The sequence below is a fragment of the Protopterus annectens genome, chromosome 9.part0, assembly GCF_019279795.1.
Source record: "Protopterus annectens isolate FY-2018-M chromosome 9.part0, PAN1.0, whole genome shotgun sequence".
NCBI classification, from domain to species: Eukaryota; Metazoa; Chordata; order Ceratodontiformes; family Protopteridae; genus Protopterus; species Protopterus annectens.
In genome coordinates, this window is record NC_056743.1 from 1,156,280,976 (window position 1) to 1,156,297,361 (window position 16,386).

The 16,386-nt window shown below is 38.0% G+C and overlaps 1 protein-coding gene across 2 annotated transcripts in view; it reads left to right on the top strand.

Moving 5' to 3' along the window:
• Positions 1–16,386, top strand: part of LOC122811888 (delta-like protein 1) — a 540,266-nt gene that overhangs the window by 399,123 nt on the left and 124,757 nt on the right. The window contains exon 10 of one of the 2 annotated variants that reach the window (XM_044084029.1): positions 16,170–16,268. The exons of the other annotated variant lie outside the window; for it this stretch is intronic. Within the exon in view, the coding sequence (XP_043939964.1) occupies positions 16,170–16,268 (99 nt within the window). The remainder of the gene's footprint in view (positions 1–16,169; positions 16,269–16,386) is intronic. 2 annotated transcript variants of the gene reach the window in all.

Consider the following 16,386-nt stretch of genomic DNA (forward strand, 5'->3'; position numbering starts at 1 on the left):
ATCTGTACTACTTTCAGCACTGTTAATTGGTTCGATTGTTGGCTAAGTAGCACTAACATTGCACTAACAAAAATCGCTAATGGGATTTTTGTCTGGCTACAGAATTTGCCCTGCTTAACACAGATACAATTTGTTGAAGTACGGTATTTGCCAAGTGGTTTAGTACTAGAGAAATTAAGCAGAGAAGCCTCCTTTTTCACTTCCTCCTCTCTTCAAGTATAATTACACACACACACACACACACACACACACACACACACACACACACACACACACACACACACACACACACACACACAAATAAAGTACTTCTACCTACTGGCAAAGAAGCCAAATTGAACCTGCACACAGATATCACATCATTACTATGGCTGATTTATCTCCTTTTAAGAACAAACACACTTCCCTCACAGGAAGGTTTCAAAATCTCCATGCTAAACCCAAATGGTATAAACATTACATGGACTCATGTATATTCTTGAAGGATTAATCACACTGAAAAATAATGAATCTTGGCCAAATGATTTACTGCCCTTCTTACTATCTAAGGAACAAATATTATAGATTTTAAAATAACAGACTCAGCCAGTCGACTGGTGTACAGTACCTATAATGATCCAGAACCAATCTAGGTGGCACAGTGGTGCAGCGGTTAACATTGTTGCCTTACAGCAAGAGGTTTTCCAGTTCAATTCTTGGCTGGGGTGCCTTCTGTGTGGAGTTTGCATGTTCTCCCTGTGTTCGCGTGGGTTTTCTCTGGGTACTCCGGTTTCCTCCCACATTCCAAAGACATGCATCTGGAGCATTTCTCCCTGGGCCTCCGCTTAAAACAGGCTCTGTGAAACCTAGTCGGACTTTCCCGGTCAACAAATGTTAAATAAATAAAATGTTAAATAAATAAATAACTAAATAAAAATAAAATAATATGTAGATGTAGCTTTTGGTACAACATGAAACCTTATATAATGAAGCTGTTAACTCTTTTGTTGTTTTGGTGGTAATAAGTGGTCATGCTAAACTTGTGGTAGGAGTAGGTTATATATGTTAACCTTCCATATCTAGGAAACTCAAAATAGCTCTATAAAACAGGCCAGTTTCACTCAAATTAAATAATTGTCTTATTGTTGGTGACTTTAGCCTTAATTGCTTTATGTACAAAAATAAGGCACTCATTAAAAGCACTGTTTTCCTTACTAACGTAGTGCTAGTTATTACCAAGCCCAGCAGGCCAGCCCAGGTAAGGTACTAGTTGCCTACTTGACATAGTCTGTATTAAAATCACAAAATGATGTCTATAGGCAAAGGTTCATTCTAATTCTCTAAAAGACTTCTGCCCATTTAGCACTTGCTGTTAGTTTAAAACTACTACATTTAGACCGTTTTTTTTTTTTTTTAGGGTAGATCTCTTCTCTTACATTGGATTCCCTAGATGGGGTTGACATGGACAGCTAAACAGACCCTTGAGTTGCTTCTGAATATTCCTTACTATACTTCCTCAAGTGAACACCCCTTCAGCCCTCCATCATTAGGGTGGTTACCCTGATTTTTACTAGATACTAGCTTGCATCCTTATTTTTACATACTGCACAGTCACAAAAAGATCTGCAGATTTATTAAGATTTCAGATCCATTGGAATATTATTGCATTTCACTAAGCTAGATTAACTTGTTCCCTCCAAAGGCAAGGACTATGCTAATGCTTGCTAACCTCAGCTAACAGCTCCTAAAGATAAATGATTGCCCCCACCATTTGCACAGAAGCCGATGGCCACAAATTACAGCTACTTAATGAAACTTTACAATGGAGGAACACTAATGGAAATGAGACAAACATTTGGCTCAGTAATGGGGGATGAAGCAGGTGATAATATATCTAGTTCACCTGGAATCCTATTCTTATCAGTATCAGCAATGGATGACTATGACGGGGTTAGGGCACTGCTTTTACATCATTTATCACATGCTTATAGTTACAAATGCCATAGGGATATAGCAGCTAACTTTGCTTAAAGCCACATTCAGTACAATTTAAGGAGTGCTGTGCATTGCTTGTATAATTTATTACTCAAATTATACAAACTGTTTTTGAAGATCCAAATTAAAGATGTGACATGTTAAATGTGTGCAACTTTCTACTTTATTTTCTGTACAAAAATGTAGGTATGTATTATTATGATGATAATATATATGCTATCAGTTATACCTGTTTTAAAATTTCTGTTGCTAGATTATTGAAATATACTCTGTTTTTTGCAACTTTTATCTATATCCACATCTGAAAATGGTCATTGCACCAGTCCACTTGCCTATCTAACAACCAAAATAAATAGATAATATAATGTGTAGAGAGAGAGAGAGAGAAGTCTCATCCTAGAATATACATACATACATACATACATACATACAAATGTTTCAAGCACGGGCATTAAAGCCCTTCTAGCTTGCCAATATGCCACTTGTTCCCATAATAAATGTCCAGGCTGTTCTTAAAAATATCTAAACTAGTACTTGCTTTAATGTAATTTGGTAGAATGTTCCAAGCATCAGCTACTCTGTCAGAGAACCAATTAGTGCACTTCTTATTCCTATAGAATCTTCTACATAGGTTATCTGATGATTCTCTAGTACTTTTTGATAACCCCAAACATTCCCAGAGGTAGTTGTCCCTAAATGCCCTATATACCTGAATAAGATCTCCTCTTAAATATCTGTAAGAGACACTGTACAAGTTCAGATATTTTAGTCTTTCATAATAACTTAGATTTTCACATCCATGGATGCCCTTAGTATATTTCCGCTGTACCTTTTCCAGTTTATTCATGCTTGTTTTCCTATAGGGTTTCCATATTGTTATTCCATACTCAAGTTTGGGTCTAATGTAACTAACAAACAATTACTTCATTATGTTTGATTTCCTAGACTTTATAAATCTTTTTATACAACCTATAGTTCTATAACTAGCATTAGCCAATTGGTTGATATGATTAGAAAAACTCATAGCTGAATCTACCCATATATCCAGGTCCTTAAATTAGTCTACAGTTTCAATCACTGTGTGCTGTATTAAATATTCACCTTTCAGTTTATGTCTCTAAATCTCATATGCTTAGTTTTTGATGTATTTATCAACATATTATTCTCCTGTGCCCAAATGGTCAATTTAGTCAAATTATTTTGCAGAAATGCCTTATCTGTAACACTTGTAATCAGTTTACCCAATTTCAGGTTGTCAGCATATAGACTGTAGAACACCTATATGGGCAAGAGTATTTATGTCTCAAAAGTAAGTAAAGACATCAAAGGTATCTTGTATAGATAATTAAGTTACTAATTTGGTTTTGTAGGGTTCATAGGTTCATAGGTTCATAGGTTGGTACTAGGCTATCAGCCCTAGGGCCTATACAAGCCTAGCCATAACAATTCCCTGGCTATTTCTTCCCACATTATTTACTTTCCTGGACCCCTGTCTAGCGGGGCGACTGACGTGATCCCTGGGGTGAATTTCCTTTCTCCCATCCAATCGTCAAGGTTCCTCTTGAAGAGGTCCAAAGAGGCACTCTGCTTGACATGTATGGGCAATCTATTCCAGAGTCTGGGGAGTCTCTGGGTCAGGAACCTATCCCTCCAACATGTTTTGTTTATTGTGATGACAAGGTTTAGATCCCTGGAGCGTGTAGCTCTGAGGGATTGGGATTTCTTTAAGTGTAGCATGTCCAACAGCTCTGGGTTTAACATGGCCTTGTATGTTAAGCAGAGATCTCCTCTGAGTAGACGATATGCGACAGAGTATAGCTGGAGTTTTTTAAGACGGTCAGCGTAGGGCATCTGCTTTAGGCCTGTGATTCTTTTAGTGAGGTATTTTTGAGGCCTTTCCAGTTGTTGCAGATGTCTTGAGAGGTACATACCAAATGGGGCATTGTATTCTATATGGGTCTAATGAGGGATGAGTACAGTGGGACAATGACCTCCTTTTTTTCTGGATGAAAAGCCCTTCGTGATGAGGTGTGCCACATAGAAGGATTTCCTGACTGTTGTGGTGATGTGGTTGTCAAAGGTGAGACCACTGTCCACCTGTGTCCCTAAGTCTCTTATCACACTTTCTGTGTTTAGTGTACTGCCACCTATATGGTAATTCATGGATACATGTTTTTCCCAAAGGGATAACAATACATTTCTTGGCATTGAGCTTGAGCCCATGGCTCTGGCACCAAGCATCTGTTTCTGTAAGGCCCTTTTGTAGAGTATCCACATCATTTGGGGATTCAATAATGGCTCCCAGTTTGCAGTCATCTGCAAACTTTGTTAGCCAGAGTCCCTTAGTGTTGACCTGTACTTCAGAGAAGTAGATGCCAAACAAGAGCGGCCCCAGGACTGAACCCTGAGGTACTCCACTTGTCACTTGTCTGGAGCTGGAATTGGAGTCGGCTACTTTTACAGTGTGGGCTCTATCAGTAAGCCATTTAGCAACCCATTGGGTGACATAGGGATTAATGCCCAACTTAGTAAGTTTATCTATGATTCCAGAGTGGGGGATGGTGTCAAAGGCCTTGGCAAGGTCTAGATAGGCTGTGTGGACCACCTTACCCTTGTCCATGGCTCTGGAGACTGATTCAAAGAAGTCAATCAGGTTCAGGAGACAAGATCGGCCCTTCACAAACCCAAACTGGGTGGGGTCCAGTGTTTGAAGGTTGCCAATGTCTTTGTTTATAAGTTCCATGATAATACACTCCATGGCCTTGCAGATAAGGCTTGTCAGACTGATGGGATGGTAGTTTCCGGGATCCCCCCCTTGTGGATTGGGATAACTGTAGCTCTGCGCCACTCAGTGGGCATGAAACCTGAGGTGAGGCTATGATTAAACATGACACTTAGGTGAGGTGCCAGTTCATATTGTAGTTCATATAGTACACAGCCCGGGATGTCATCTGGTCCCATGGATGCTGTATTCTTGGCTTTAGAGAGTGCGTTTTGTACCTGTGTGGCCATTATTACTGGAATTTGGCAATCTTCCGGTATTGAGATGGGCCATTTAGGGGGTGAGAGTGGGGTGAAGTTGGCACTGAATCGATCTGCCAGGATATTGGCAATATCCTTCGGATCAGTATATTTAATGCCATTCTGTTTTAGCTCAGAGCAGATCTGAGCATTGCCATTTAGATTCTTGACATAATTATAGAATTATTGGCTGTTACTTATCCCAGGAGGAAGTGAGATACATAAAGCCAGAACAATTTTTTTAAAGCCTTGTTACTAGCTGTATTACAGAGTTCACAATTTTTTTTAGTGTGACAGAACATTACTTTTTGAAGTGTCTGAGTATGAAATCCACCAAACAGAATGCAGAAAATGTACAAATACCTTGTATAAATGTCACACAAATTTATTGATTTAGCACTTTCATCTCTCCAATGGAGACTTCATCAGAATAAAAACCAAAACAGATGAAATATATCACCAGCAGTCACTTCTAATTGGCACGTCCATAAAAACTTGCTGTTACCTTATGAACATACATCAAAATAAATGTAATTAAAATTTTTATAAAAAAATTAAATCACATATTGCAAAACCCTTAATGAACAACTAATATTAAAATTCCATTGAAATTTTACCGCTCTAAACGTAAGGGCTGGGACTAAAGATATATGGTCATTTAGTCCGCGAGGTATACAGTCACTTAAACACAACTGCCAGATAAGCTCCCGGTATTCTAATTTGGTCTCCCAATGACCACCTCATTCATGGGGAATAACCTGTTATAGCACCCAAAATTTAAAGCTAGCCTCTTTATAATTAATAACATGCCTATATAAAGGATTAATTTCCACCTTTCTTCTCATCTTATATAAATGCTCATAAACTCTGTGTTTTAGTGTTCATTCAGTTTTCCCCACATAAAAAGACCAACAGGAGGGGCAGTAAGTTAAGTAAACTATCCCCTTAGCAGAACAGTTGTAAAACTTAGTACCTCTTAAAGTATTACTTTTGTGTGGGATGAATATTTCTGTATTCTTTGTCATATACGAACATTGTTGACACATACCACACTTAAAAGTTTCCTTGTTCACCTTACATTCTGGTCCAAGTGTTGAACCATTTTCTCTTTCTAGTATGTCCTTAAGGGTGGAACTTCTTTTAAAACTATATACCAAGGGCTTATAAAAAACCTTAGGGGTATTTGACATCACACACAGAAAATAAATCCCAGTATTTTGATATAATATTTTGTATACCCCGCGTATCTTGGTTATAAATTATAAGCAAGAAATGGCCATTCTTGCTCATTTTCTTTAGGTCCTTCGCTGTATGGTCAGCAACATTAAGGGTGATTTGCAGTGTAGATGTCTGTTGGGTGTTTAACAAGGGTATAAATTTAATACCATAACCCTTAAGTGTTTCATCTTTAAGGGGGGCAATAAGAGCCCCTTGCCAAAAATAGTTCCTCAGTAAACTCTAATTCATTCACCAAATCATTGTGGAGAGCTGCCAAACCATTTGAACCTTCCCTATATTCTTCTTTTGGTGGTAAGGATAATTGCTACTATAATGTTGACAATAATTAGAAAAGAGCTCCTTTTTGTACAACCTCAAGATGCATCTGTTATTTTCCTTAGCCTTAATTATCCTTACATCCAAAAAGTGAATATCTTCTACATCAATGTTGTAATTGAAAACCAAAAAAATCAGTTGTGGTATTTATAAAGGAAATGAAAGTATCATTTTCATTAGCTTGTTCATCCCAAATAATAAATATGTCATCCAAATAACACAAGTAAGATTTTATGTTCTTAGAATAAATAGATGGAAAAACAAAATGTTGTTCCCAATATGACAGGACAATATTGGCGAATACTGAAGTGCAAACAGGACCCGTTGCTATCCCATCCATTTGTTTGTACTATTTGCCTTCAAAGAATACAAAAATGTTGAGTATCATTTCAATATTTTCCATCACCAATCTAGTGTTCTTATTAATCAGAAAATCAAAGGCAACTATGGTTTCTTCAAACCATTGCTTGCCACTTGAATGTGAGATATCAGAAAACAAATCCTTTATATCAATAGTAATACATAAAGATGTAAGATTGTAATCTAGTTTGCTCATTTTGTTAAAAAATCCCAAGAATCAAATGTGATTATAAAGTCCTAAAAAAGGCTTAGGTTTTCTCTCCACAAATATTGCAAGAGGGTGGGTCTTAGACCCTGCAGCAGCAACTAATAGTCTGAGGGGGGGAGGGTCTATAATGCTTTTATGAATCTTGAGTATACTGAAAATGCAAGGAATCACTATCCTGGTAACCTAAAGAAAGTCAAAAAGTGTTTTGTCAATGGTACATTGTAAAAGATTGTCTTCAAGGACCAAATCATTCTGTAGGCCCTGTAAATTTCATTACGGGAAACCTGGGTATACCTCAAATTACTATTAAATAATTACTGCATTTTAGCTGAGTAATTCTACTGTTGCATAATAACCACCCCTCCCCCCTTGTCCAGCTTTATAATTCTCAAATCTTTGTGGTTGCTAAGATACCATCTTTTTGTCTTAATGTATGCCCTAATGTGATTTTCAACAAGGGTCTCAAAATTTAACAATGGATGCAAGGCTGGATTGAATGCACTTTTCTTACGAAGAGCAGTGGCAGGATAATCTACTTGGGAATCACAAAATAAAAGTTCAAAATTTAAATTTCTTACAAAAAGTTTAAAACTGAGAAGTAATTCACTCGTCTACTTTCCTAGTAGGAAGAAAGGTAAAACCTTTGCGAAAAATAGAAAAATTAATTGTGTTCAATTCCATATCATATAGTTGAATACATGAAAATTGTCGAGGGTGTGAACAACCCCATCTGTGATGACAGGTTAATCCAGAGCATGTTCTTTACCATTATCATAGGGGCAAGTTATAAAATAGGGTCACAGTGGGTTAGTTCTTCTTCCTTCCTTTTCAACCCCTCTTTATGTTTGATGAATTTGGGCTTGCAACCATTGCCTAGGCATTTTGTTTTTGATTTTAAGTATGTTAATGTGCTTGGGCTTCCACTGTGAATTTTCGAAGTGTTTGAGTATGCAATAGTGCTGATATTTGAAATTTCACTTAGTGAGGCCATAGCCAATGAAATGAAGGGTATATAAAAAGGAAAGTAAACTACTACCCTTTTTCATATTCATTTAGCTTTAGATATGGGGATAAAGTTGTACTTCATAGATCTCCACAGCAAAATGAATCAGCACTCTTTTGTTTAAACACATCTGAAGTTTATAGGCATTGCTTTGAGAGTCCTGCACTAGGAGAAGCAAAAGGCATATTTTGGTTTAGGGTGTAGCTGCGTTTTGCTCTTAAAGAGAGCAGTCTGAGAATTCTTTAGTTGTCTTAGAAATTTCGACATCATCCACATAACACATGCATCATCATCTTATTTTCTAACCTGACTGCTTTGGTAGGGGATACTGTTAGGGTGACTCCTTTTCAAATGCCCAAAGTAGCATTTTTTTAAGAAATACATCATTTTGCAGGACAAACTATACCCACATTCAGTACATAGGACTTTTATTGAAGTTTTTTGCCAAAATAAAAGCTCACCCATGTAGAATTAAAGTTGCTTCTATTGTTTTATATAGTATTAAGGTGTTTCAGATACAAAATAAGTATTTTAATGTGGCTATTAGTAGTAGGAAATATCTTTTTTTCTAAAATCTCAGGACATTTGCCTAAATAGGGACTGTCCTACATAAAGAGATACAGGTAAGAACCCTAATCATTGTGGTAGGAAGATGATTAGAGCATAACAGATTTTCCTTCCCCCATCAAATTTCTCCAGCTCATTCTGTGAGATCTTGTGTCCTAAGTCTACAGTAGTTACATCTCATATTCTTGCATCCCTTAGCCACATCCCATAGTACGACCATTTTCTAGTCCAATTCATTATACCCTTCTGTCTTATACCAAGAGCAGGTTACTAAGCGATCCTGTCTACTTACACCTCTTTGACTGCAATGTCCATAATAGAATCTTAATTAGCTTTTTCCCCTTCTGTAGCCAGTCTGATAGTACTAAGCATTTTGAGGCAGTATTGCAACTATATCTACTTACCAAAAATCCTTTATTTCTGCCTCAAAATGGCTCAACATGTGAGATGTTTTAAGTATTTATTTAACTTGGTGGTTACTGTCTCACCTCAAACCACATTTCAAAAGCACAACACTCTAAGACTCCCAGAATAAGGACTAAGAAACCACATCAACACACCTACATTCAACATACATGTTGTTAGCCAGTGTGCAGACCTCGAAGACTCATAGAGGTGCAAATTCTAAACCATTAAGACCCACTAAGAAGGGATCCCCACCATGGTAAAATTTTATTAATAAGTGATGCTATTGTAATACAGACGAATGTCACCATCACCAATATAGGGGAACAAATAGCTGCCTTTCTGGAGACAGGCTCCATCCAGGCTAATGTATTTATGACCTGGTAATGGTCTATTGGTTAATATGGGGCGGGTGAATGACATTAGTCACTCCACCCAGAGGGATATGTAGGAGAATCTGACTGATCTTGCTATGCATGTGTTCATAGCAGGAAAGATTCCCCAGAATGATGGCAATATTCCAAGACATGGTAATTAGCATTAATAATTGGCTACATAGCTAGCATCATTCTGTGGGCATGTAGTGTGTGCCACCTTGGAATGAGATGACTGGCAAGTCTTCCTGATGTACCAGGGATGGCCTTCACCTCTTTTGCCATGACATTCACATTCTGGTTAAAGCCTTTGCTACTCCCGTAATGCATTTTTTGGCCAAAGTTTAACTACTGGATATTTCAACCTAGTAAACACTAATTCAGAATACTTTAAGGTGACTCTACTCAATGTCAGGAGTCTTAACAAAAATGCTTGAACTTCAGTCATATACACATGATTTTTTAGTTTGTAGCTACAGACATGTGGTTTCTGGCCTAAGAAAAAAATTCTTCTTCTGTCCCTGGGTTTAGTGCTTCTTATATCTTCAGACCTGCTGGTGATTGTGGGAGAGTAACACAATATCATCACCTTATGTTGAATTCTTTAGGGACTAATCTTGAACTCTTGGATGTCCAAATTACCCTAAGTAAGATTAATTGCTACTTCAAGCTGACAGTTGAGCAATTTCTACATCCCCTTCTGACCATGATAGCTATGTTAATGTCTTAGCTGACATCTCCATTAATTCCAACACCTTTCTATTGAGGGACTTCAACTATTCATCTATCAACTGTCTGACCTATATCAGCAATGACTGGCATGTGTGCATCCTTGACACTGGAAATGCTCATTTCCCTTGTGTAAATAGAGAACCACCTTACTAGGAGCCCTAATACCCTTGGTCTTGTTCACACAAATATGGCCACTTATATTTTCATTTTCCATATGAATCATCTTCCATCACTAAATTAATATCAGTGATCTTTTCCCATAAAAGAGGTGGTGCTTCCCATGCAAATACCTTTGTTTAGAGACTTCTCATAAGGACATTTTCTTCAGTTATATGATGATCTAACTAAATTCTGCAGTAGTCCTTTTCCAATAAAACTGATTGTTAAAGCTGGCACCTACATCTCTGACTTGTGCTCCCACTTAAATATTGATAAGGGTGACCCTGTCTGTACAAAATATAATCAGAAATTTAAAAATAAACACATATGGTAGAATACCAATATATGTAAACTGTGTAATATGAGAAATAAATTACTTAGTATTTGTAAGAGGTCTTATTCTACCCACCATAAGGGCACACTTCTGCAAACTACCAAAATCTATATGGTGTAGGATACCTTTAAAAAGCATAAAGTGAATAAAAACTTAAAATATAGTCACTTAAACTGAAATAACTACAAATCTTTAACTTTGCTAGGAGGTAAAGAGGCAGCAATGTAGAGTGCTATTCCACAATAATAGCATTTATTTTATTCATGCTTTGTTGACTGGGTTTGTCCCACTAGGCTAGTGGCTTCTTCTCAGAGGATACCAAAGGTGTTATTTTACTAATAGGAGAAATTTAGCCAAGGAATCCAAGAATCTACTCTACTCTTTTTGATAGGGGATAGGGGATCGTTTACATTTTTCTTTGCTCAGACAACATGGGCTAGACTACATTAACAACTCAAGCAAATGGGACCTCGGTTTAACATCTCATCTCACTTAGGATTCCAGCACACCCTCTATGCTGCACTGCAGTATCAGCAATTGATCTCCCTGGTGTGGGAACAGAACACACAGTTTTCTGCAATGCAGGCAATTGTGCTACCCGTTGCACCACTGATAATGCAGAACCCAGTTTGATCAATAGGAAATAGCTAATATTCTGGCTGATAAATTTAGAACAAATTTTACACTGCCTACAGTTTATACATTTTCCATAGTTTTCACAGTCCCAGCTACCCACTATAATTACTGTGGAAGTAGGCCCTCTCAGCCCTCTCAAAAGTTAAGAACACTTCTTCCACGGGCCCTGGTCACATACCAGGTTATCTGATTATAAGCAAAATTATGGGATAAGTGAATCTCTTTTTATCCTCTTTAAACGAAGCCTCTCCATTAGTTCTGCTCCTGAAGCCTGGAAAACAGCTATTGTAATGCCATTACACAAATGAAGTCCAACTATGGACCCTGTAACTATTGGCCATTAGTCTAACTAGCCTCATATGTAAAACTTTGAAGAGTATTACTCCTGAGCTTATCAATCTAGACATAGAAAATCTCTTATCTCTATACTGTCATCAATTCTGCTTTGTCAAAGGCAGTCCCTGCCTCATTAGTCTCATTAATCTCCTTAGAAAAAGTTACCAGAGCAGTGGATAGAGGTTGTGCAGTGAACGCAGCATGTTTGGACCAGGTCAAGGTCTACACCATTCCACATGGAGGTATTAATGACACTTATTAATCTCAATATAAATCCATATGTTGTGTGGTGGATGGCTAACTGGTTGTCTGACAGAACCCATATGTCTAGAGCTGCGGATTCTACTTATGAAAGTGACAAGTTAACAGTGGAGTTTCACAGGGCTTAGTGCACGGCCATTTCCTATTTGGCATCTTTTTCTCAGACCTTCAGTCCAGCACTCCTGGCATCTAATTATCTATGTTTGTAGATACTTGCAAACTGGATGTTATTATTCAATCCTCCTTTGACTCACAACTGCCCCAACAGGGGCTAGACTTTATTAAAATTTGGTGCAAGATCAATGGCCTCAAGCTAGACATTTTCCATTAGTTCACTGGTTAATTGCTAGACATTGCTAAAAGTTGGGTTAATTGCCCTTGTGGCTCATTTTAACCCTAGATAATTACTCATTAATTAAAATTACCCATACCAAGTTCCAAAGTCTAGAGTTATATACTGTCACAGGATAATGATTAGTTCTGGGTGAGATAGGGGCTATTTCTAGGGTAATACCAGTGAGTAATTTTAGGGGTCATGTTATAGGAAGAGCGTTTAGATGCTGTAACTGTCCATAAGTAGTACAGGGGACTGTCCTGGGGTAAATTTCATTATTCCCTTCCATGGATCCAGGTCACGCTTGAATATGGATGGGGTGAACTTTGTTTTACATGGAAGGGAGTCTGTTCAAGAGTAGTGGTAACCTCGGACAGATGTACCTGTTACGTTTAACTGCTCTGTTTAAGTTAAAGAAGAGGTTTAGGTCCCAGGAATGATTGTGGCATATGTTTGGCCAGATAAATACAAAAGGGGGCATTGTACTCAATGACTGGTCCAATGAGAGCCAAGTAAAGGGGGCAATAGCATCCCTAGACCTGGAGGCTATCAATTTGCTTATAAGCTGAACAATGTAGAAGAACATTTTTACCACTGTGGACATGTTGGCCAAATGTTAGGTCACTCCACAGATATATTTCCAATTCCCAAACTACAGGGTTGTCTCTTAGGGACACATTGTCCATGTGGTAGTTTCTCAGGGTACTGAATTTCCCAAAGGATACAATATTGCACTTTTTGACATTTTACTTTATTCCATGGCTGTGACACCAGTTATTGGTTTGGGACAAGCCTTCTTGAAGAATGGCTGTGTCATTTAGGGTTTCAACCAGACACCCTTGGCCTTTGTCTTTACTTCATAGAAGCAGATGCCAAACAAGGGTGGTCCTAGAACTGAGCCATGTGCGACTCCACTAGGGACTAGTTTTTTAGTGAAGGCACTTTCCCCATCTTCACCTCTTGAGTCTTATCTGTGAGCCAGTTGGCAAACCAGCAAGTGACATAGGGGATTATTTATAGTAGGGTAAGTTTCTCCGCTATGCCTGTGTGAAGTATTGTGTCAAAAGCTTTGAACAGGTCTGTGTACATGATATACACCATCTTGCCTTTGTCCATTGCTTCAGTGACCTTTTTGAAGAAGTCTACTAGGCTGACTAAGCATGACCTGCTTTTTATGATCCCAAACTGGGATGAGTACCATGTTTAGAGGTTTCCTATGTCCTTATCAACTGATTCCATCATGAGTACTTCCATGGTCTTAAAAATAAGACTGATTAGATTTATGGGATGGTAATTATTTGAGTCAGTGGATATCAAGCCCTTCTTCAGGGATATGATTGTTGCTGTCCTCCATTTGCTAAGTACAAAGGTGGCGTGGAGGCTGAGAATGAACAGTTTTATTTGGGATGCAGATAAATCATGCTTCAAGCTGTTCAAGATACATCCTGAGATATTGTCAGGGCCCTTTGATGCAGTATTCCTGGCCTTTGACAGCACATTCAGGATTTGGTCCTGCATGAAAGCAGGGAGGGTATCAGTTGCTGGAAAATATTGTGAGTTAACATAGGATGAAAGAGGGGACAAGGTTGTAGCTGAAGTTATCAGCTAGTCGGTCTGTTATGTCTTCAGTTGTGTGGAGGTGGTGTGGTTCACAATTAGCTCAGCACATCACAGCATAGAGCTCTTTATGTTGCGAATATAGTTAGAGAAGACTTTGTGGTTGAACTTTGCATTGGTGGCTATTTTTGCTTCAAACTTGGCTTTATGGTTTCATTAAACTCTTGAGTTGCATATTTATTTTATTGTTGATGGATCTTAACTGCTGTGTGCTACTCTTCTGACATTTTGCTATAATTCTCTTCCTTCACAGGGCAAAAAATGTTGAAGAAATGGAGAAGAATCAGCTTACTGAATAAAGATTAATGTGTCATTATTTGATAGGACATCTTGATTTCTTCAACATTTTTGACTTTTTTTCAGTGCTTTTTATCCTTAAGCTGAATCATGAGATATTTTGTTGGGGTTGCTTTTGTTTTTGACTCAAATTAAATGTAAAAAATATAGCACATTTCTTTGGTAAACAAAATGTTTCCGAGTCATATCCATCAAACATACACTGTCATGAGGGATCTAGGCACTCCTGCTGATAATTCTTTATAATTTTTACCATCTTGCTTCCTTAGCATTTCAAAAAATCTCCTGTCTGGCTCATATGACTTCCAAAGGTACTTTCTGTACTTCCAAAGAAGTCTTAATTCCCCTTTACTTGTCACTCCTCAGACCAGTTATTGATTATTATTCTCCTTTTGACATGCATTTGTCTGAACATATCAGTCAGTCTGAGAGTTTAGATTCCTAACTAATATGATCAATGACCTCAAGTCCTTCAGTTAACCTAGCAGATTGATGGCCTCTCCTTGTACTCACTCTTTTATAGACTCCTCCATGGGGATCCGTGTCTGGCCTTTCAAGCCATGAAAAATTCTTTACCAGTAATTTCTTATCAGAAGAAGTGGTTACTCAGTACTCATGTAAAGGAGTTAAACTGTTATCTGCAGGTACAAAAGACACACTGGACTGATAGATTCATACTTACTACACATCTCTGCTGTAAACCTCCACTGCAGTTGAAGCAAAGTAGTACAGTCATTGTCTAAAAGGTAAACCTAGGTAGTTGCCTAAAATCTTACAGTTCCTCAGCATGCCCTGGATTTGTCTGGGTCTCTTCCTAGTGGATCATGACTGGTACAAATCCAATGGGAGATACTCAGGGGGTATTCTCATGAAGTGTTCAAACTACCACAATTGCTTTCTTTCAATAGAGAGGAGCAGTGATGGTGTTACAACAGTCTCCCAAATTGTGGGTCTCCTCAATGTATCATTGAGAGTGAGTCCAACTACGCTGTAGAGAAACATTATTTCTCTTCTATGCATTCATGATCTCAAATGGCAGCTCTCTAGTGATTTTAATAGAGGCTTTCCAGAGATCTACAGAGAACTAGAACCTATAAAGCAGCCCATTACAATATTTGGATATATAATGACTCTAATATAGAATGGCAGAGAATGTACTATATCCTTTTCCAAAATCACATTGAAGAGGCGACAGGTTGACATGCTTGGCCACAAACCACACATTTAGCTTCTCAAATCAAGTCTTTTAGATGGTGAAGAAAAGCTATATTTATTTGGTCTATGAACCTCAGGACCTTTAAAATATATATTTTAGTCAAAGGAATGACAACTCCAAGTCAGTGGAATTGTATCTTTGGAAACGGAATGATTATAAAGGCTAAATGTTTGCTAATAAATTCAGAGCCCACACTTTAAGTAAGCTGGAGAATATGATCCAACATACACACTTTGTCTGAGAGATTTCCAGTAGGCATGTTCTATTGGTGGTAGTTATTATTTTAAAGTAAAAGTATGGTAAGCACTATATATATGTACGAAGAGAAGCTTAAGAGGGAGAAGTGAAAAAGGAAGCTAGATACTAAAAGAGAGGACTGCAATGGACTGGCAAACCCTTCAGTGAGCACTGGTATAGGCTCTGGCTCTCCCTGAAATGGATTAAGCAAGTAAATGTAAAGCAAATGGATGAGTGAGCGAATGAAAGAATGAATGAATGGATGAATGACTGAATGAATGAATGGATGAATGGACGAATGACAATGAATGAATGAATGAATGGATGACTGAATGAATGAACAAATGAATGAATGAATTAATGGATGAATAAATGAGTAAGCAAGGAAGTAAATTAGGAAAGACTGGAGAGCATCCATAATGTGGGGAGCGGGTTCTGTACTCTGGACAATGACAAGGAGGACCTGACACTCAAACCCAGGACTTTTTTTCATTTCAGGCTACAACACTGACGGAGAGACTAAGTCTGCCTTTATCTATTGTAGGTGGCTTTCACAACTTTAACACAGCTGTTACAGTCCCTTTTGAAGTCAGTGTACAGTTGCCTAGCTTGAGGAAGGACAGAATATTTCCAATTTCTCCAGGTATGACCTTTGACTTTCACTAATGCTTTTCTTTTCCTAGCATATCGCAGGACAGCTGACTCCACTCTTTCTCCTGTAAGTATTAGGGAATAATTTATCCTGGATGCCACTTTGACTT